The 25,007-nt window shown below is 33.7% G+C and overlaps 1 protein-coding gene across 1 annotated transcript in view; it reads right to left on the reverse strand.

Moving 5' to 3' along the window:
• Positions 1–25,007, reverse strand: part of LOC111051954 (cytoplasmic polyadenylation element-binding protein 3) — a gene marked incomplete in the record, with an annotated part of 134,648 nt that overhangs the window by 30,666 nt on the left and 78,975 nt on the right. Inside the window, 4 exon segments of the mRNA XM_039433752.1 lie at positions 1,098–1,307; positions 12,040–12,148; positions 13,313–13,419; positions 21,468–21,503. Coding sequence (XP_039289686.1) covers positions 1,098–1,307; positions 12,040–12,148; positions 13,313–13,419; positions 21,468–21,503 — 462 coding nt within the window.

The raw sequence follows: 25,007 nt of genomic DNA on the forward strand, positions 1-25,007 counted from the left end.
TCTAATACTTAACACTAAATAATTATGCTCAAAGAATTCCTCAATGTCATAGAAAGGATTTTCACTCAGCCAAATATCCAATTTATTGAGAAAAGTCATATTATAATATTTGTTAATGGACCTCAATAAACTATTGTAAACCTTTTTGTACATTATACAGTGACTATTAAGAGATTTACTTAACCTGCAATATTGTAAATTCATTTTACCCCTATTACGTGTGCTGTGTGAGTGGACATGTTCATTAGAGTTGTTTCTGGTAATTTCTTTAAAGAGTAAGCAGCAAGTTCAAAGATGTAAAGATTGATGAGAGTCTTAATATTTAATTTTATAAATATAGGCTTAAAGTGATCCAAGGGACCTGAAGCATTGATAATTCTAACAACTTTCTTTTGCAACCTCAATATCTCTGCGACCCTCGGAGAATTGCCCCATACAAGAAGACAGTATTTAATAAGGGACTGAAAAAACGCAAAGTAAGCCATTCTCAAACTATGTGGAGTCACACATTGCTTCAGACGTCCAATGAGATAGATGACTCTTGAAAGCCTTGCTTTTAAATAATCAATGTGTTTTCCCCAGGTCAATTGATGATCAATGTGTACCTCTAAAAATGTAACATTATTTACAATATCCTGTTGAGTATATTCACCATGAAGATGGAGGACCTGCCGAAAGATCTCGTTGTCACAGTAAGTGAATAAATTCATTTATTGGAGGAATTTACTTTTATTATTATTATAATTTGACTGTTATAGTCGTTCCATTTTATAACAAAAAGCATAGCCACCTCTAATACAAGGCCCTGGCCTATGATATTGCAACGTCGCAGCATATAGGCCTAGAATCTAATACCGTACATGATTGGTAAAAAAGATCAGCTGGTATTTGTTCAAATCTTTTTCACCAATCATGTTATAGATTCTAGGCCTACACTGCGACGTTGCAATATCGTAGGCCAGGGCCTTGTATTTAGAGGTGGCTATGCAAAAAGTGATTTGGCTTTCCTCTTTCAGATTATAATATCTATCTATTGTATTATAAATAATTGTAATAATTGTATTGATAGATAAAATATATTTAAATGATTTACTAACCGATGGTGAATTAGGCCAAGACTGCGGAGCCGGTTTCTGATTCTTCTGAATCGACAAATTGTGCAGCATTTGATAAAGCTGCGGATCAACTTCAACCAAGCGCGTTAGTGCCGCCACAGTCGCCATTGTCGGCGATGTCTCGGGGGCATGCCGCAAGGCAAGCAACTGTTGCAAGTTGACCAATTCCTGCTCCGAACCTAAGTAGTTATGCTGTAATTCAAACGAAAAAATGTTAAAAACGTGTATTTCCAATATGTATTTGCTATCAAACATTTGTATTCCGAATGCCAATCATTAGACTGAATTATGTTGACCTGAAAAGGTATGCCACAGAGCAAGCAACTGTTGCAAGTTGAACAATTCCTGCTCCGAACCTGGGTATAGTTGTGCTATAATTCAAACAAAATATAATGTTAAAAACGTATATTTTCAATATGAATTTGCTATCAAACATTTGGTGGCATGCCAAATGACCGATTCCCATTTGGCCGAAATTATTATTTTGTCGCAAAAGATCGAAAATTGAAGAATCCCAAATGGTAGAATTGAAACTTGTACTTTCCCAAATGGTCGAATCCCAAATGATCGAAAAGTTTTAATAGTAATCCCATTTGGCCGAAAATCTAAGCTGTCGCAAAAGGTCGAAAATTTGATTTTCCCATCTGACCGATTCTCAAACAGTCGAATCCCATTTGATAGAAAAATGTTGTAGTTCGTCGCAAATGGTCGAATCCTATTAGGTAGAAGAGTTTTGTATTTTGTCGCAAATAGTCGAATCCCAAAAGGTCGAAAGTATACTTTCCCATATGGTCGAATCCTATCTAGCCGATGAGATTCGATCATTTGCGACAAACTACAACATTTTTCTATCAAATGGATTCGACTGTATGAGAATCGGTCAGATGGGAAAATCAAATTTTCGACCTTTTGCGACAGTTGAGATTTTCGGCCAAATGAGATTACTATTAAAACTTTTCGATCATTTGGGATTCGACCATTTGGGAAAGTTCAAGTTTTAGTGGCATGTCAAATGACCGATTCCCATTTGGCCGAAATTATTATTTTGTTGCAAAAGATCGAAAATTGAAGAATCCCAAATGGTAGAATTGAAACTTGTACTTTCCCAAATGGTCGAATCCCAAATGATCGAAAAGTTTTGATAGTAATCTCATTTGGCCGAAAATCTCAACTGTCGCAAAAGGTCGAAAATTTGATTTTCCCATCTGACCGATTCTCATACAGTCGAATCCCATTTGATAGAAAAATGTTGCTGTTCGTCGCAAATGGTCGAATCCTATTAGGTCGAAAAGTTTTGTAGTTTTTCGCAAAAAGACGAATCCCATTTGGTAGAAAAGTTTTGAATTTTGTCGCAAATGATCGAATCCCATCAGACCGATAGCCGAGTGAGAAACTGGAGAAGGAAATAGAAAAACCGGTTCTACCGATTGCGCTCAGAATTTGTTGAGTTGAGCCGGCATGAATGTATGAGCTGCGCCCCTAGATTTTACATGCGATATTACATTGCGATTATATCCGATCACGAAAAAACTTGGCACACACTTACAAGAAGAAGAAGAAGAGAAGAAGAAGAAGAAGAAGAAGAAGAAGAAGAAGAAGAAGAAGAAGAAGAAGAAGAAGAAAATATATGTCTTCATGGTTTAATGCTGTTCTTAGTGAGAATTTGTGTGTATTTTTGGCTTCATAATTCATAAAATAACTTAATTAATTCAATGTGCAGTGATAATTAAGTGTGATATTTAACTATTATTTGGTGTTTTAATTTTTGTAAATTTAAAATTTGCATCTCATATTTATTTTTGGACGAAAGTTGAGCTTGAACTTCTTACAGAAGAAACATAACCTATTTTTTGGACATGTAATCAAAATTTGGGAATGGAATAGTTTTGGGCCAAGCCTGTTGTTCCTTCCCAATCATATTTATATGATTTGTTATTGTATCCACGTATAAATAAATAAATAAATAATTTTACGTACGTTTCCATGAATTACACTCAGTATTCTGGTGCCTGATTTATCATACTTCTACATACCTTACATCAATTTATCATCGGTGCTGCGTTAGAAAATGAATTACCTAAGTTATATGCTTTGTTTAATAACATACAAGGAACACAATCCCGTTTTTTCCAACAGATACTGACTTCTGATACTGACTTGTGAGTGATATTGTTCCAGCATTAACACTTTGTTCTTTATCTAGGAGAGCATACAATTTTCTAAAATTAAAAATGAACTTACCATTACCAGTATTATTAACTTTATCAATGTTGACAAGGAATATTAAATGTCTTCCAGGACTTCTAAAAGAAGCTCTCACATTCATGACAGCAAAATTGAAAGCTAAGGAGACAATCGAGAAATTGACTATCTTGAGCTTTGATGAGATGAGTATAGATTCACGTGTAGTGTATGACAAAAGAGAAGACCAAATTCTTTAACCACACTCAAAAGTTCAGGTTGTGATGGCAAGGAGTCTATGTAGGATAGATAGATAGATAGATGAAGAATTTATTTTTCACTTCAAAAAACAATACAAAATAATATCAAATTAAATACAATATCATTCGTCACCAATCAATACCATAGTTCATAATAATCCGAAAATTCTTAGGCATAGCCAAAGCCGTCAGCCGGAGTTGATAGTTATTTAATCTATATCTCATCCTTATCTTCTAGTTTTTGTCAATGTTCTCACAGTAGGCTACAGAGTGAACGGGCTGCACAATGTCATGCGATAGCACTCAATAAACTTTATAAGGCAACTGGGAAGTTAGCACTAAATATTAGTCACTCATAGCACAGTAGTCCGTCTATGCTTGGAGTCTTATCATTTTCAGTTCATTTGAGAAACCTGAATCATTATTATAGGCCTAGAGATGAACTACACATTGATACAAAGTAAATTATTCTTACTTATTAATTGAACATACAAATAATTCTTTATGAAATGAAGTGATACAATGATAATTTGAACTCATTTGAACAATAAATAATCATCTTCAATTAAACCGATGAACTCAATCATACATGTCCAGAGCTATATGTACAGTTTTCGGTTTGGGAACAATATTTACAATGACATATTTATTTTCTATAATCCACAAGTATTATTAGAGTACAGCTATTTTTAGAAATTAAATTCATCCACAAGGAGCTTTCTATATCTCAATTTTACATTCACATATCCCGCTAGACCTTTCCAGTTTTTACCATTTAAATACTCTTGGACCATTTCATCCGTTATCACCGAGCTTCCAAACCATTTTACTCGGTACTCTGATAGCACCTTACATTTTCCTATAAAATGATAAATGTCTTTAATTTCTTGACTATTACATAGTGAACATATAGCTGTTCCCCCCTATCTACTCTAAAATTCAAGGGTAATAATGATCCTCTCGCTCTGAAAATTATGCTAATCATCCTTCTTTTATTTGAGTCGTTTAAATAATCTTTCATAACTGCGTTATTGGTTCTTAACGTATAATATATTTGATGAAACTGAGAATTTGAAGCTTTCTCCCACCAAGTTCCCAGTACATTACGGCGAATTTTATCATTATATTGTCGCATGTCATCTCCCAACGATTTGGCTGAGTTATAGGGTCCACCCATCCCTCATTAAATTGATTAAATAATTGTTTCCATTCACTACACCAGCCACTATTACTCTGTACCACTAAGCTTGTTAATATTTTAGGGAATCTATGGTCAGGTAATGCAAGTGCTTTCAATATGTATTTGAAATGGATTTTTAGGGTCTGTAGCCACATAATATCCCTCCCGCTTTCTAAATATAGAATATAGTTGGGCGTATTCTGCGGTAACCCGAACATTCGTTTCATGAAAAATCTATTGGAACATTCTACATCCTCCCTACGTTAATACCCCTACACCTGACCAGCGTGATAGTTGTTCTACTCACTGTCTCGAAAACTTGCCATTTAGTGGATAACGGTACATCTTCGCTGCCTATAAACTTCCGCCGTAAACTATTAATACCGTATCTTGCTGATGTTAGCTTACTACTTGAAAAATGTTTGCTTAGCATATGGTTTGGAATTCATCCTTACCCATAAGCTGAATCATGATGTGTTGGAGAATTTCTTCTCAAGAATAAGGGGGATTGGAAACCAATACTCTCATCCAACACCAGTGGAATTCAAAAATAGATTGAAAAGTTTGATTATTGAGGTAAATCTTCCCTCTATTTCCACTGGAAGTGATGTAGAAGAAGATGGATAAAATTTTCTGACTAGTACAATGCTTTAAAAATTCCTTTCCAAGAAGCAGAAGAAGAAACTAGATACGATGAAGGCAAACATTTAAGCTGCAGTTTTGAATAAAATTATGAAGGTACCTTGTTGAACACACAAGAAGAAGAAGCCCTGAAATATGTTGCGAGATATGTAATTCATAAACATGCTGATTCTTAGTACAAAGAAGCAATGTACTCGAACAGTAATTGGATTGAAGCCTTGAGTAGAGGAGGTTTAACATGTCCTACTGATGAACAAAACTTGCCTACCCAAAAAATTTAGAATTTTCTAGCTTATTAACTTCTTCATATCACGTTTTTGAAATTTTGGAAAACTTCCAACTTTATTTTATTCATACAATTTGAATTGACTTCAAATTCATGTATATTAATCTACATTATTAGAATCGGTGATTCATTCGCTATAAGTACAGAGAATTTCAATGTTCTATCTGAATTGTAAGGGTGTTGAACGATGATGTATTTAAAGCTACAATGAATAAACTGTATGCTCAGTGTAGTTACTCATCACTTATTTACTACACGTGACGTCACGCTGGCGTTCCCCCCACCACTTTGAATCTCACACCTGTGAGTGATCAACCTTCTGTCTACTAATGTAACGTTGATTCGGTGGTACCTTCTTCTGCGAGATCTATGTTACGGATTCCCTGCACTCTCCACACCACGTGTTATTATTCAAAAACATAACAATGATTCAAAAACCTCGTACCTCTCCCGTGATGTTTACAGCAAAACTAAGGAAGAGAAGCTAGAACTCTCTACAATTTGAAGCAACATGGCTATTGTAGATTGTGTTTAGAATAATTTTAGAGTTCACTGTTCATTTCAATATAAGAGTTTTCAAATCATTGAAACACTGACACAATATATTATTGTATAAGCTGCAAGGAATGAGTATGGCATTTCCACAGCTTCAGATTTTTCACTTGATTTTAATAAAGTTATATTACTGAGAGTATTCACTTAAAATAAATAATAATTATGTTCAAAAGGGAAAACATAGGGTAGAGTTGACAGAAGAGGAATGCTTTGTATTATGAGTTCATACTATGTAAAATAATGAATTAACATTCAATTGTAATCAAAATAATAAAAACGAGACTCTTCAATAATTCTCGAGGAACAAGAAAACTTCACACTTTATTATGATATTGTAGAACTTGATATAATAAGAGTGTGATATATCAGGAGTTGTCTATTATAGTAAGGGATCATTTCTTGAGTATACTATATGCAATCTCCCTTTTTATTCGGATTAGTAAAGTTGTAGGCTATGTTCAAATTGAGAAGCTTGTTTTGAAATTCATAGAATTGACGAAATTTATTCCATGTTAACAATTCAAGTGAACTCTCAATAATATCATTATTCTGTAATCGATAAGAGTTATTTCAAACTTGCTTGAATTCTAAAGCTGATTAATGCAGTTGGAGATTGATATAATGTATAAAACAATAATTGAACTTGTGAGAGGTAGAATTTTCTACATTTCAAGTCAGATTGAAAGCTTTAAATTTGAAAGAATTCTCTATTCAAGGGCCGTTTCCGAGCTCGGATTTAGCTAAGTTCACTTTCGATATGGTTCACTGTACATTTCAATATAAAAGTTCTCAAATTATAAAAACTCGGACACAATTTTCTTGTATAAGCTGTAAGGAATGTATATGGAATTTCCACAGTTTCAGATGTTTCACATGATTGTAATAAAGTTGTATTACTGAGAGTATTCAGTTAAAATAGATAATAATTATGTATGAGAAAGAAAACATAGGGGAGAATAAAATTAACAAAAGAGGAACCCTCAGTATTGATAGATCATACTATGTAAAATTATGAACTTTCAATTGTGATTAAACTAATAAAAACGAGAGTTCAATAATTCTCGAGGAACAAGAAAACTTCACACTCTATTATAATTGTAGAACTTGATACTAATATCAAGAGCTTGATATACTTGAGTTACTTGTATAATAATAGTGTGATGTATCAGGAGTTGTCTATTATATTAAGAGATCATTTCTAGAGTATATATGCAATCTTCTTTTTATTCGGATTAGTAGGCTATGTTCAAATTGAGAAGTTTGTTTTAAAATACATAGAATTGACGAAATTTCTCTCATGTTAACATTTCAAGTGAAGTCTCAGTGATTATTATTCAGTAATCAATAAGAATTATAAAAACTGGCTTGGATTCTAAAGCTGATCAATGCCGTTGAAGATTGATATAATGTAGAAGACAAATTATTGAACTTGTGAGAGGTGAAATTGTCTACATTTCAAGTCGGATTGAGATCCTTTAATTTGAAAGAATTCTCTATTTAGATGGTATTGTCTGAATAGAATAAAATTATTCGAGCCCAGGAAAGTTTTCTGAAATTAGGAGAATTTACCCTCAACAAAAGAAATTGAAGAAATCTCTTAGAAATTGCATTTCATTTATATTACATTCATTGACCAGAAAATATGAAGTTGAGAATATTTTCAAACTTGTGTTACATGATAGAAATTAACATACGTGAACTTCATCTATAATGGGAGTGGTTCTCATTTACAAAATACGGAATGTGAAAGACTCAAATCTCATTCAAATTGCGCTGGAGTTTGGCTCTCTTTTCTAATCATAATGAGCTTTCTCAATTATTGAAGAGTATTGAAAACCTATTGAAGATTAAGAGAATTAAACCTATCGAAAATTGAAAACCTATTGATATTACTTATTTATCCCGAGTTAGTTCCCTATTGACGGTTCTCTAAATAATATGAGTGTCACTCTATCCACTAGACCACGGATCACTCCAGATGTTAATATTCTTCAGAATAGCTCTGTACATTGATCATGAAAATCAATGTATTGCATACTCACCATTGTACAATGATTGTGTCAAGTCGCTTATTTTTTGAGTTCAATGTAGCTTTAAAATCGATCAAGCTGAAGAGAATTCAATGATACAATGATGATATACTAGGTTTTTCTCAATTTTCTGTACACGTATAATAATCATGAGATTATTATCAAAGAGAGACCATCTCAGGAAACTATCGTGTGTGTGTGTGTGTGTGTGTGTGTGTGTGTGTGTGGTGTGTGTGTGTGTGTGTGGTGTGTGTGTGTGTGTGTGTGTGTGTGTGTGTGTGTGTGTGTGTGTAACATTTTTGGCGGGGCCCCAGCTTCCTCAGGGGGGAAAATTGAAAAAATCCTTTTTTAGTGGATGTCTTGAGGCTACCATAAACAAGTTGTGCAAAAATTAAAGTTTTTAGGCTCGGTAGTTTGGACTGTGGTGTGATTTCAGTATGTTGGGACTTAGGAAGAGGATGAGGAGGAAAGAGGAGGAGGAGTAGAAGGAGGAGTAGGAGGAGGAGGAGCTGAAGAAGAAGAAGATGAAGAGAAATAATAATAATAAGAAGAAGAAGAGAAGAAGATAGATTGAATATTGATTTAGCGATTAAAAATAAAAGCTGAGAGATGTCTTTATTGAGAAAACATAACAACTGTTTTGAGTTTCATAGTAGCACAGACATAATTTATACTGCAATGCCTCATTGAGTTCAAACACACAGTTCTAATTCCCTACATGAAGTAGTGGATTATTCTTTTATTGACCGTGCGAAGTGAGGTCTAAGATTCAAGTCGACGGTTTGGCATTTCTCTTAATGTTTAAATGTTTAAATATTTAAATGATTCAATGTTCAAATGTTTAAATGCGTGATTGAATGCGTGATATGCGTGATTGAAACGTCGATTATATGCTAATGATATGCGTGATCAATTAATCTGTCAGTTATGATTTTATCGTACACGCACATGGTAGAGTATGCTGAACTGATTATTTGGCCAATAAAAATTATAGGATGGTCTGGATTTGAGGATTGTTTGTATGGGTTATAGATTTTGAGGTGTGCATCCAGCTAAAGTTTGTCATGAGATGCATCAACTATTTGGCGGTACGAAGTTCGCCGGGCCAGCTAGTAATAAATATATTACTTCATCCCACAAGGGGAGAATAGACACATTTCTACTAAAAGATATTTCAATTTAATTTTTTTTATTAATGATAAGGACCTATAATCTTAATTTTTCAATTCAAAACTTTCAATTGAATTTAACATTAAATTTATTCGATTTAAATTTAAAATTTTTCATAGTCTTATTCAGAATTTAAGTATTTTCATAACAAAATTCTCATTAAAAATGACTACAGTAGCCTACTTTTAAAATATCTATAATAAAATTTATAAATTATTCAGTATTCAAATATAACTACTCAACAACTTTTAGAGAGCGCCAGAAAATTCAACCCCTAAAGCCGATAGAAAAATGTAGCAGTAACATGAAAATGTAAATGTAACATGATAGGGAGACTGAAGGATGCCGGGAGCAAAGGCCTGCTGCGGCTGAACTACGAATCTAGCCGTCAGAGTTTCCTCTAGTCAGTGCTACGGGCTTCTACATTCAGTTGGGCGCAATTCAACACATTGTGAGCGCAATCAGTAGATCCCGATTTCGATCTGATCATTCGCGACAAACTATAAAACCTTTCTACCAAATAGGAATCGACCATTTAGGAATCGGTCAGTTGGGAAAATCATATTTTTCGTCGCAAAAGATCGAAAATTGGAGAATCCCAAATGGTAGAATTGAAACTTGTACTTTCCCAAATGGTCGAATCCCAAATGATCGAAAAGTTTTAATAGTAATCTCATTTGGCCGAAAATATCAACTGTCGCAAAAAGTCGAAAATTTGATTTTCCCATCTGACCGATTCTCAAACAGTCGAATCCCATTTGGTAGAAAAATATTTTAGTTTGTCGCAAATGATCGAATCTCATCGGCTAGATGAGATTCGACCATATGGGAAAACAAAACTCTTCTACCTAATAGGATTCGACCATTTGCGACGAACTGCTACATTTTTCTATCAAATGGGATTCGACTTTTTGAGAATCGGTCAGATGGGAAAATCAAATTTTCGACCTTTTGCGACAGCTGAGATTTTCGGCCAAATGAGATTACTATTAAAACTTTTCGATCATTTGGGATTCGACCATTTGGGAAAATAAGTATACTCTTCGACCTTTTGGGATTCGGTCAGATGGGACCCCACGAAACATTTGTATTCCGAATGTCAAACTATTAGGCCCCCCATCCACTTACAGTTCGAATTGCAGTTCTTGACTCCAGTCAGAACTGTGAACTGTGGACTGTTGAAAAATGTTCACGTCAGTACGGACTGCAGTCGCGGACGGGATGGGGGCCTAACTAGCAGTTCCGCCTGCAGTCCGATCGTTCAACTGTCGCACCGTGTGGCAGTTGACAGTCCAACGATCCGCCTGCCGGATTCCCCATCCACTTACAGTTCTAACTGCAGTCCCGGACTGTCTCAGTCCGGGACTGCAGTTAGAACTGTAAGTGGATGGGGGGCCTGAGAATTGACATCAGTCTATTAGAATGAATTATGTTGACTTGAGAAGGCATGCCACAGAGCAAACAATTGTTGCAAGCTGGCCATTTTTTGTCAAACATTAGATTGACTTCAAGAAGGCATGCTGCAAGGCACGCAACTATTGAAGGTTTGCCAGTTCTTGCTCAGTGTCTGGGTGTTTCTGCTATTCAGACAAAAATAATATTAAAAACTTGTATTTTCAATATGAATGTTGATGCATTTAGTGTTGAACAATATTGTATTTTCAATGTCAATCATTGGACTGAATTATGTTGACCTGAAAAGGCATGCAGCAGGGCAAGCAACTGTTGCAAGTTGACCAGTTCCTGCTTGGAGCCTGGGTAGTTCTACTATTCAAACAAAAACTAAGATTAAAAACTTGGATTTTCAATATTGATTTTGTTGCATTTTTGGTGTTTAAGCCAGACATTAGTTTTAAAAGTGTTGACTTTAAAAGGCATGCCGCAGGGCAAGCAACTGTTTCAAGTTGACCAGTTCTTGCTCTAAGCCTGGGTGTAGTTCTGCTATTTAAATAAAAAAGTGTTAGAAACTTGTATTTCCAATATTAATGTTGATGTATAAGTAAAGTTGGCCTATAATTATGTTAAATAAGTGGTTGTGACAAATCCAAATAGTTTCAAGCAATAAAATATATCTGAAATAATACCATCTTAATTTAAATTTCAGAAAAGTGAAACCATAACCCTAACTCGGACTTTTTAAAATGCTATATCTAAATTTGGGAGAAAAATGGTACAAGGAGTATCCTTAGTTTTTCTCTCCCAATCAGTGCTACTTTGTAAAAATTATAAATGAATAAATAAATAAATAAATAAAATTAAAACATATTTTTTAATATAACATACATTACTAGCTCTAAAAAATATATAAATCTAAGTACGGTACCCTTTTTAAAATTGTTCACTTACAACATCTTTCAGCTAGCCTATATGATGCCATCATCAAGTATATATAATATACTGATAACTATTCTTAAATAACAATTCTAAAAAGGGTACATAGATTTATTCTTTTTTTATTTATATTCAAGAGTTGCCCTATAACTGAAAAAATACAATACCAGCTCTGTATCAGCTGAGGGCGTATGCTATTAGTAGTGGTTTCTTGAAGAAAACTGTAAAATTTTAGAAAATTAAAATTGCTAGAGAAAAGCAGAATTGTGGATAATTTTAGAATGGTTACCTTGAAATCTCTGAGATCACCATAAGCCGGAGAATTGGAGCGTGTGTTTGTGATAGCTCTAGGTGGTCCGTACAATGCATGGGGATCCCTGCTTGGGCTACTTCCTTCACTGAAATATAATTTTAAAAATTAATTACAGTTTTTCTTTATCAATAAATAATAACTTATTATTGATTTAAGTGATCACAACATGTTGATTTAATGTTTATTGTTGATTCAAGTATGTGACACAACATAAGGAAGCCATTAAGTGTTCACAAAAAAAATATATTACACATTTTGTGTCAATAAACAATAATTAAATAAAATTGATTACAGTTTTTTGTTAATAAATATTAATTTATTATTGATTCAAGTGTTCAGACACAAAATAGTGAGCCAAGTGTTCACAAAATGAGCAAGCCAAGTGTTCAAACACAAGTTCTAAAAATAAAAACATAAGCTGCCAATAAAAGTTTACATGGGTGAATATTGTTAGGAATTTCATTGGATCAGAATGATTTAAAAAAAAATGTTTGTCCACTATTATTTGATAGGATTAGATAAAAAGGAATAAAGATCCTGTGGATATAATATTATAGGCTACAATATATTGATTATCTTTCTGTATCTTATTCATTTTTTTATTTAATTTAATTCATCAGTACAATTACAAATTATTTATTTATTGGATAGAGTAAACAATACAGTAGTCGGAAAAGAAAAAAAGGCTATTGCCCAAAACTTCTTCAATTTCCTAATTTTGTCTTAAATTGTTTAAATTCTTCCAAAGATTTTTGTCATTCATTTTCTAAATAAAGTTTATTTATTTACCTACTGTAATAAGATCAATGTACTTAAACATTTATGTGAAAAAAAATTTTAAATATAAGCTTAAGTGTAAAACGACAATGATAGGCTCTACATTGGAATTTCTTTTTATTCTTGAAACGAGTATAGGATCACAATATTATAATTATAATAGCTTCATGGATAAATTCATTCATAAATTGACAATAATATAAGATATTATAAAAGCGTATTTCATCAGGGCTACTTTATTATGTTAGTTTGAAAATAATACCATTTTTATTTTATAGTAAAAATATTTAAAAGGGTACTATTGTATAATTCTTGAACATAAGAGATTCATTCATGAACTACCGTAGCAATTGCCAAAAGATGTGATAGCTGATGGGTGTGATCTAATAAAAATTACCTGTAAATACATATAAATATACTCTCACATTCATACTAAATGAAGGGAAAATGAATTATTTTAACGACAACATACCTAATTGGAGGAGAGCCTCTGATAGCTCTTGACCCGAATGGAGGAGACTGCAAATTCAAAGATTCATTTCTGCGTAAGTTGTTCACTCTATCGAACGAATGCATGCTCTGTGAATGATAAAAAATGCTATTATTAATAAGTTACAACAATAAAACCTTAAGCTCTAAAAATAAAATGAACAACTATGGTCATTCAAATTAAAAATGGCTCAAAACTACGAGCGAGATAAAATGTACACACAGACAATAATGAATTCTGGGAACAAAAGGAAATGATGATGAGTGAAGAAGAAGAAAACTTTTGAATCTTGATTGATTTTATCATATTGAACCGATATGTTAGGACACAATACGAAAATAATACCACGGTCGATTTATATAAAAGTGGGCAATGATAATAAATAATACAATTTAAATCTTTACTTTCATTATTTTAAATTCCAATTATTATACCAATATTAATAGCTTTGCAATCTATCAAAAAACATTAACAAAAGCCTAACTACATTTGTGTGAACTTTTTATAAACTTTTATGTTTTCATTATTATAATCGTTGTGGATATAAACTAAAAAATTATATCTCCTCTAATAAATTCATCAAAAATTCTAATTAATCAAAACAAATTATAGAATACTGGTTTAATCTAAAAGCTTCATAACCTAACCTCATTTTTATATCCATATCGCATTACTGTATTATTTTTCATTTATTAGAAGAGCAAGGTTTTAGATTATTCAAAGTAATAGAACAATGATTATATCCTGTAATTTTAATAATAGTATTACTGAATCAACACGCAACAAATTGAATAACTAACTTATTTTTAAAATTGATTATATTAAAACTAATTTTAAAATTTGCCTGCAAAAGCTTATGATGGCGGTACAGGGAGCGTGCTGGAACCTAGCGGCCAAAATTAGAACTATAGTGAGGTCCACGTTATAATGACAGTATTTGTTCAACTTTGGTTTTGCTATCCTTGTCTATCATTCGACAAAGCCGGTGGTACTATCCTTTTCTAGGTCCACAACGATGCCAATTATGTTTTTGACAGTGTAGAAATATAATTAATTAATGCAGAGAATCAACATCGCTATTCTCCAATCTTTATCCACTGCCATTATTATAACGTGGACCTCACTACAGGTGATGTAAGTTACAGATTGTAGCGTCTGTATCTGAATTATTATTCACGGCAGAGGATCGGCAACGCTGTCTACTTATCTTTCTCTACAGTAATTATAACGTGGACTTCACTATGTTTGAAATACTGTCTAGAATATCGTGAAAAACAACTGTATGTTATATTCTGAAACTGTGATTCTATTATTTTGATTGAATTATTGATTTTTTTCTGCATAGAGCTTATCAGTTTATCGGCGATTCTCTCTGAAACATGATAAAATTCCGCTCGTTTCAGCACTGCAGACATAGCACCGTTCTTTTGTTAATCTCTATTCAGTGAAAACATTTTTCGACGCCGAAAAACAATGGCAAATTATTGTTCGGCTCTCTCAGGGCAGAAGCGATCGGCTATTGTAGCAAATATCTCAGCGGTGAACTGCTGTTTTTATTACCACCTTGTTTCCAAAATCATGATAAGGAAGCTGTAGCTTATTGGACGATAGTGTGGAATATTTTAGACTATATTGACATGATATTGAGGTCCACGTTATAATGGCAGTGAAGAAAGATATAGGAGAAAAACTCTGCCGATTCTCTGTCTTGTCCAATACCTTCTATAGACGGTAGCTGATACAGGTTTATTGATGTAATAGTAACTGTTCATTCCAGTTTAAAATAATCAATTATATTTTAGTAAGCAATAAATTATATTTTTTAATAGTTTCATAAAGATTTCCATAATTAAGATGAAATATTTTGTTAATTCTACTATGTTGAAAGACGATCTGGCTACAGAATAAAGCGAGAAAGAGATAGTGCTATCCGCTTTGTTGAATGATAGACAAGGATATAGTGAGGTGGTCCACGTTATAATGGCATTGGAGAAAGATAAAAGTACAACGTTGCCGATCCTCCGACTTGTCAATGCCTTATATAGACGGTAAGACGGTACCCTAGCTGATACATTTGATGTAATATTAACTGTTTATTCCAGTTTAAAATAATCAATTTTATTTTATTAAGCAAGAGATAATATTTTTCAATAATTTCATAATTAAGATGAAATATTTCGTTAATTAATTATTAGTTCTACATTGTTAAAAGCCGATCTGGCAACAGAGCAAAGCGAGAGAGAGATAGCTCAATCCGCTATGTTGAATGATAGACAAGGATAGCAATAACATTGCTAAACACTGCCATTATAACATGGACCTCACTATATCCTTGTCAATCATTCAACAAAGCGGATAGCGCCTTCTCTTTCTCGCTTTACTCTGTTGCCAGATCGTCTTTCAACATAGTAGAATTAACAAAATATTTCATCTTAATTATGGAAATCTTCATGAAACTATTAAAAAATATAATTTATTGCTTACTAAAATATAATTGTTTATTTTAAGCAAGAATGAACAGTTAATATTGCATCAATAAACCTGTATCAGCTAACGTCTATGAAAGGCATTGACAAGACAGAGGATCGGCAAAGTTATTCTGCTATCTTTCTCCACTGCCATTAAAACGTGCACATCAATATAGTACGTAAAGCTGTGTTTTCGTTTGTGCTTAAATTTCGTCGTCGACCACGACAGGGAGAGAGTCTCAGATTGGGTAGATTTAAATTTGTCTACATAACCTAAAAGATTATGTTCAATTATATTTTAAAGGGACAGGTTGAGCTTATACTTTTTCATACTTTTGAATGGCAATAATTATGTTGATATTATTAGAAATGTTTAATTCTTTAATTGACCGAGCGAAGTGAGGTCTAAGATTCAAGTCGACGGTTTGGCATTTTTCTTAATGTTTAAATGTCTATATGTTGCGCATTTACGGCAAAACGCGGTAATGGATTTACATGAAATTCGACAGGTATGTTCCTTTTTTAATTGCGCGTCGACGTATATACAAGGTTTTTGGAAATTTTGCATTTCACGGATAATAATAAAGGAAAAAGAAGCCTCCTTCATACGCCAATATTAGAGTAAAAATCAGACTATAGAATATTATTCATCATAAATCAGCTGACAAATGATTACACAGATGTGTGGAGAAGCCAGTCTATTGCTGTATTTCCTTAAGGTCTATAGTTTCAATCAGGTACTTGTGGATGAGAATACTGCGTGAGGTCTACTTTACGTATCAACGAAAATGCACCTTAACCTGTGCTCCGCAAAAGTCTGATAAGGAACTTGACCAAGAACGACAAATTATTAGATAAAAAATGACTAATCATGGATGTGTTTTGTTTTTTAGAAGGACATTTTTGTTAGTAGCTATTGTTTCAAATGTAGCATGACACACATAAGACCAAGTAGGATCCTGTGTCTCATATATGACACGTCCCATAGAACTCATAAAGATTTACTGTAGAGACAAGACAATTCAAAAAACAGCTTGAGTCTGTCTGCTCACAATAGATTTCCAATATAGCAGCGACTGATAGAGATAAGAACCATTTATTTCTTCTTTTTCTTCTTCTTCTTCTTCATCATCTTCAGCATCTTCATCTTCTTCTTCTTCATCATCTTCTTCATCATCTTCAGCATCTTCATCTTCTTCTTCTTCTTCTTCTTCTTCTTCTTCATCATCATCATCTTCTTCTTCTTCTTCTTCTTCTTCTTCTTCTTCTTCTTCTCCTTCTTCTTCTCCATCATCTTTTGGGTAGAGAGTTAGTGAGGAGGATATTTTTAATATTCTTTCCGAAGAATGGACATTGATATGTCCAAAGCTCCGCCAATTTATGTAGATGCATAACAATATAATTATTATCTATAGTTATTATATTACAAATTGCTTTTTCATATCATATACAGTTCAATAATTTTTTTCTTAGTCTATATCATGTAAATTCATCTATAATTTTGCTGTATTGTAAGCTATTGTATATAAGTGTATAAGACAGTATATATTGTAATCTACATGAATAAAGTACTCAACCAATCAGTCTTCTTCTTCGTTCATTCATACTACTTCTACTGCCCCACCTCTTCTTCATCATCCTTCATCCTTTCCTTCTCTTTCTCACGTCTTTCAACACTTAATCCATTTCTCAACTACCATATCCTCAGTTTTATTCACTTCTCCCTACAAGCTCAGCAATCGTTTGGAACAATGTGGTCCCCTCAAGATTTTAGACACATGAAGAATCTAAAGGTGCGTACAGATATGCGCGCCGCGAACATGAGCAATTCACTTTTAATCAGCTGACTTTATTTGTATTTTTACAGAAACGGTAAGATACAGATATAAAAAGCTTGGCATCAGCTGATTAAAAGTGAATTGCTCATGTTCGCGGCGCGTATATCTGCACCTTTACATAAACATTCAAATACCTTTTTCCTACAGTTACGTTGAAAAGTGGCCATTGCTGCACTGATTACAGAACGCAAAGAATCACTTTTCCGCTCTAGTGCGGGAAAAATTTTTCTGCACTCCAGATTTGCAACATGGCAACGCAAAATACTTAGTAGGTTATATGGAGCAACAGTGCAGCAAAATCAAAATGAAGTTGGTAACAGTGACTGGGCTGCTATAGTGAGCAGAGGTGCAACCAAGCACAACGCGCAAATTATTATTCATTATATATTATAACCAAGGACAACGAGGACTTTAGGATTTTAGGATTAAGGTTTTTATCAATAATAAAATTACACAGAAAAACATTTGATGGATTTCAGGCAATTTTACCCATAATTACCCACTTTTCATATTCAATGGTAACTGTAGGAAAAACTTAATGTGAAATACGTGCGCAAAGTTCCTCTGCTGCACTCAAGAAACCATTCCGCCCTCGCCTACGGCTCGGGCGTAAACGTTTCTTTCGGTGCAGCAAACTGTCACTTTGCGCACTAGTTGCACAAATAACTATTTCAACATATATTTTTATCATTCACGAAATGTTTCAGCTCTAAATCTATTTCCAAGAAACCAAAAATGAGAATTTATCTGTTGTAAATATTTGCAGTGTCAGAAGTCTTCGGGGAGGTTTACAGCATGCAACTTTGGATTTTCGTTTAATAATAAACTAGCTCACCCGGCGAACTTCGTACCGCCAAAAAGTCAATGCATATCTCATGTCACACTTAAATTTGGTGAATCATGAAATTTATTTGACAATCAATATTTCAATTTACATCTCAATACGGACTTCCTATGTGTTTAAAACTACCGTTTCAATACCAGTAAACAATTTTATCACAGAGTGACGTGTTTATAACAGCTGGTAAGTTTAGATGCTAAATCATATTATCATAATATATGATCTTGAATCATGATGATCTTTCCGTTCGGCCGAAAATTTTGAATACATAGGTCTGTAAAATGGTTTAATATATAATTATTATTATCAGCCCCCCCCCCCTATTAAAATTACTGGTCAGAAACCATCCCCAATATTCACACAACATATTCCCAAAGTTGCATGCCGTTCTGTCGAGTAGTTTTCGAGTCTATAGGGAACAAACAACAAACACACAGACATTCATTTTTATATATAGATATTATTTAAATCTGAAATCCTTGTTAATCAATTGAACTAAATAAAAGCAAAGTATTGACATCCATCCGCTGTATACTAGGCGCTATAAATAGATAAATCCCTCAGCATAATATACTAGAGTCAAAAACAGCTTCATCAGCAATATTTGGCACGCGTTCCACAGTTTCGAGATCAATACTGAAAGGCCTCACTGTCTATCTTGCAATGCACTATGCACTTTACAGTCGATGCACTTACATGCAACTGCACTAATGCAGTAGTCTCCATCTTTCAAAGTCGAGAAATGAGACAAGTTTGAAACTCTCCAGATTGCAGCAGATTTGTGTTACAACAAGTTACACCTAGGTTTTCTTCATCTTTTTACGTCGAGAAATAAGAGAAGTTTGAAACATTTAGATCTCTTCAAATTGCAGCAAATTTGTGTAACAATATGGCATCTTTTCATGCCAAGGACTGCACTAATGCAGTAGTCTCCATCTTTCAAAGTCGAGAAATGAGACAAGTTTGAAACTCTCCATATTGCAGCAGATTAGTGTTACAACAAGTACACCTAGGTTTTCTTCATCTTTTTACGTCGAGAAATAAGAGAAGTTTGAAACATTTGGGCCTCTTCAAATTGTAGCAAATTTGTGTAACAATATGTTACGCCTAGGTTTACTTTATCTTTTTAGGAATAAGAGAAATTTGAAAGATTTAAGGCCTCTTCAGATTGCAGCAAATTTGCATTACACCTAGGTTTTCTTTATCTTTTAATGCCAAGGAATAAGAGAAGTTTGAAACATTTAAGGCCTATTCAGATTACAGCAAATTTTTGTTACAATTTGTTACACCTAGGTTTTCTTTATCTTTTCATGCCAAGAAATAAGAGAAGTTTGAAACATTTAGGACTCTTCAAATTGCAGCAAATTTGTGTTACAATATGTTACACCTAAGTTCTCTTTATCTTTTCATGCCAAGGAATAAGATCAGTTTGAAACATTTAGGACTACAAATTGCAGCAAATTTGTGTTACAACATATTACACCTAATAGGTTTATCTTCTCAAGGCGAGAAATAAGAGAAGTTTGAAACACTAACGACCTCTCTTCACATTGCAATAATAATGTGTTACAACAATTAACACCTAGGTTTTCTTCATCTTTTCATGCCAACAAATAACAGAATTTTCAAACATTGAAGACCTGTTTATATTGCAACAAAATTGTATTGAAACATGTTACACCAACATTTTCTCTATCTCATGCCGAGAAATAAAAGAAATTTGGACCATTCAAGACCCGTTCACATTGCAACAACTTTGTGTTACAACTTGTAACACCTAGTATTCATCTTTTCATGCCAGGAAATGAGACAAGTTTGGAACATTCAAGGCATCTAACAATGCAGCAAATTTGTGTTACAACCATATGTTACACCTAGGCTTATTTTATATTTCCATGCCAGGAAATGAGACAAGTTTGGAACACTCAAGGCCTCTTCAGATTGCAGCAAATTTGTGTTACAACAATATGTTACACCTGGGTTTATTTTATCTTTTCATGCCGAGGAATAAGAGAAGTTTGAAACATTTAAGGCCTCTTCAGATTGGAGCAAATTTGTGTTACAACAATATGTTACACCTAGGTTTATTTTATCTTCTCATGCCGAGAAATGAGACACGTTTGGAACACTCAAGGCCTCTTCAGATTGCAGCAAATTTGTGTTACAACAATATGTTACACCTGGGTTTATTTTATCTTTTCATGCCGAGGAATAAGAGAAGTTTGAAACATTTAAGGCCTCTTCAGATTGGAGCAAATTTGTGTTACAACCATATTTAAACCTAGGTTTATTTTATATTTTCATGCCAGGAATGAGACAAGTTTGGAACACTCAAGGCCTCTTCAGATTGCAGAAAATTTGTGTTACAACAATATGTTACACCTGGGTTTATTTTATCTTTTCATGCCGAGGAATAAGAGAAGTTTGAAACATTTAAGGCCTCTTCAGATTGGAGCAAATTTGTGTTACAACAATATGTTAAACCTAGGTTTATTTTATATTTTCATGCCAGGAAATGAGACAAGTTTGGAACACTCAAGGCCTCTTCAGATTGCAGAAAATTTGTGTTACAACAATATGTTACACCTGGGTTTATTTTATCTTTTCATGCCGAGGAATAAGAGAAGTTTGAAACATTTAAGGCCTCTTCAGATTGGAGCAAATTTGTGTTACAACCATATGTTAAACCTAGGTTTATTTTATATTTTCATGCCAGGAAATGGGACAAGTTTGGAACACTCAAGGCCTCTTCAGATTGCAGCAAATTTGTGTTACAACAATATGTTACACCTAGGTTTATTTTATCTTTTCATGCCGAGAAATGAGACAAGTTTGGAACACTGAAGGTCTCTTCACATTGCAAAAACTCCAAGTTAACACTAGGTTTACTAGGGTCTTTCATGCCAAGAAAATAAGGAGAGTTTGTTGTATTACAAGTTTTCAGATAAGAAAACATATTTCATTTTTGAGAATTTTTTAAATCCACTCACCGAATTAAGTCCCAGTGGCCACTCATCATTCGAGTTAAGATCATCCGCGCTCTGCAATAAAATAAAAACAATTTCATAATAAAATAAGTTACATGAAATCCAAGAATCTAAGATAGAAGACACAATCTGAAATAGGAGACAGATGTTATAACATACAAAGCACCGCTTATGCCCAATGCAAATCTTTTTACTTGCAGTACAGTTTGTGTTCATATGATGTTTGTATATATTATTCATTTTGCAAAAAAATTCATTTTTCAGGACATTTTTCAGAAGACGACAAGAAATCATCATAAACAAATATTATAATTGATAGCTTGTTGATTCATCCCGAGTTCTTCATTTAATTTTGACCGAGCGAAATGAGGTCTAAGATTCAAGTCGACGGTTTGGCATTTCTCTTAATGTTTAAATGTTTGAATGTTGCGAATATGTGGCGCATTTACGGCGAAACGCGGTAATAGATTTCCATGAAATTTGACAGGTATGTTCCTTATTTGATTGCGCGTCTACGAGGTATAAACGCGTATACACAAGGTTTTTGGAAATTTTGCATTTCAAAGATAATATAAAGGGAAAAAGGAGCCTCCTTCATACACCAATATTAGATTAAAAATCAGACTGTAGAATTATTCATCATAAATCAGCTGACAAGTGATTACACAGATGTGTGGAGAAGCCAGTCTATTGCTGTATTTTCATAAGGTCTATAGTTTCAATCAGGTACTTGTGGATGAGAATACTGCGTGAGGTCTACTGTTCACATAACTACTAGTATTATTAACAATGAATAAATTAATGAATACAGTAACCATATTTTTATCCATTCTAGTTTGAATTTGAACTCCAGATGTTTAGGAATTGAAAGTCCAGATTTTGGAAAAATTGAGAAATACAGTAGAATACAGTACTTCAATCAGAATACATGTAGTAATACTCCATGAGTAGTGAAGTATTGAATGTGTGTGTATGTGTGGGTAAGAGGAAGAGGGAGGTAAAGAGACAGAGCAACAGTGTGAGGAGGAATTAGATTAGATTAGATTCCTTTATTTATGTATGTTACAATATTTACTGGCTTATACACTAATTTACATTAAATGACGATATTGCTAGTTAACCAAACGAATTTCACAAAGTATAAATAATTAATCAATGAAAATAAATATAGAATGCAATTAGAAGAACGATAATATAATAATGTGATGTAACTTCATAAATCGGCGGTGTTTCAACAAATAATTGTCGATTCTCTGAGAAGGATATAAAAATATCCTCCCCATTAACACACGACCGGGGAGTGAGAGTGAGTGTGAGTGAGAGAGAGAACAAGAGAGCGACTGAGAAAAGAAATTCTGTAGAACGATAATGTTTGACAAGGTAATAAAAGGAATAGCTCTATCTGATTACAGGTGGCAGAATAGCTTGTGTATTTCTCAGTAGTATGGTCATACAACTAGTGTGACAGAGAGAGATTGAGTGAGAGAGAGTGAGAGAATGAGTAAGAAAAAAAGAGAGCGAGGAAAGAAATAAAACAATAGGTGGTGAAGGAATAGTTCTATCCGAATACAGGTAGCAATATAGTTTGTTTATCAGTAGTAGGGTTATACAACTAGTGTGACAGAGAGAGAGAGGGTGTTAAAGAGAGAAAGAGTGAGAGAGAGTGAATGAGCAAGAAATCGACCAACAAAATAAAATAGAACAATAATGATTGACTAGGTAGTGAAGGGAATATCTCTGTCAAAATACAGGTGGCAAAATAGTTTGTTTACCAGTAGTAAGATCATACAACTAGTGTGACAGAGAGAGAGTGAGAGGGATTGAGAGAGAAAGGACCACGCCCACTCTACTACTACGTTCATTCATGAGTATTGTAGTAGTAGAGTGATTGATTACAGTTTCGGCCACAAGATGGCAGCACTGTTTACTACGCACCTCACAGCTGTTAGGTGACACACCCTACGATGGATAGGGATAGGGCATGGAAAGGGATGATAAGGGAGTGGAGGAGGAGGAGGAGGAGGAGTAGGAGGAGGAGGAACAGTGGGAGGAGGTAGAGGTGAAGGCCGAGGATGAGAAGGTGGCAGAGTGAGATATTGAGAGGAGGAAAGTAAAATCGAGAATTTGGTTTGTAAATTCTACCATAGAGAAACAATAGGTTAACAATAAGTTACGCTATTGTTTCTCTATGATTCTACACTTTTACCGAAATCCTGTGTCTCATAACACTAGCTAAAACTCCGAAGAGATAAAGAATAAGGAGAAGAGAAGATAAAGAAAGTGAGAAGAGATGCTTGATAATGTAAATTTGTTTTTTTAGGAATTATCTCAGCTGAATGAATTAATATTTGGGTCTACTGGGTTACTCAGGTCTTATACTTGGTTTTCCAGTTTAATAAAATCATAGAGTTTGAAATTTTCTGTGTATGATAGCTATTGTATAATTGAGAATTAATTGAGGATATTGATATCCAGAATTTTTGCTGTGTAAAAATGAATTGCACATTCATAGTTGGAATGATAGTATATAAATTTACCTATAAATAAGGAGTGGTTGTTCATACTTTCTGTATCATTCGTCTTCTGGACTGTATTGATTTATATATTTGAAATGTTTCAGAGATCATTTTTTAGTTGTTACCGAGTTCTCGTGATTTCAAGTAGCTAGGTTTTAGAGCTATTGTATGATTTAGTTTTTTGAAATATGAGAGTGAGCTAGAAAATTATTTTTAGGTTTTGTCTTTATTTAATTAAAATTTGTATTCATTTATACTGATGGAGCCCCACACAGGATTCCTTTGGGGTCTCCTATTTGGACGATAGGCATTCATTTTTTGTAAAGTGTTTGTTTATTGGTCGAATAAATTTATTTATTTATTTATTTATTTATTTATTTAGATGAGGAGAAGTGGGAGGAGAATAGAGTAGAAGAAGAGGGAATAATAGGAAAGAGTAGTAAAGAGGAGGACGGGGCGGTAGAGAAAGGAAGCCCCGGGCTTGAGCTAGAATGAATTCAAATAAAATAGAAACAAATTATCATTATTAAACGAAAATCCAAATTACATGCGGTAATTCACCCCGAAGACTTCTGCTACTGCAAATACTGTATTGACAACAGGGTAAACAGCTAGATAGAAATTCGATGAGCGCTACTATTCAAAAATTATTTGTCAGCCCGGGAATGACAAATAATTTCTGAATAGTAGCGCTCATCGAATTTCCATCTAGCTGTTTACGCTGTTGTCAATACAGTATTTGCAGTAGCAGAAGTCTTCGGGGTGAATTACAGTATTTAATTTGGATTTTCGTTTATTAATAATAATTTATTCATTAGCATTTGAATGATTGCAATATCTCAGTAATTTCCACCTGTAAAATAGAAACATAATGGAGAAAAATATTGTCACTTGTACAGATGTACCACCATCCCATGTTAGTTCAATATGTGTATTAAATACAGCTTCTATAAGTGACAAAATATGATGAAAACTAGTGATCAAGACAATTGCCCATATAAATAAAACCAGAGCAAATTAATGCTCA

This window comes from Nilaparvata lugens, chromosome 8 (genome assembly GCF_014356525.2).
Source record: "Nilaparvata lugens isolate BPH chromosome 8, ASM1435652v1, whole genome shotgun sequence".
Lineage (NCBI taxonomy): Eukaryota > Metazoa > Arthropoda > Insecta > Hemiptera > Delphacidae > Nilaparvata > Nilaparvata lugens.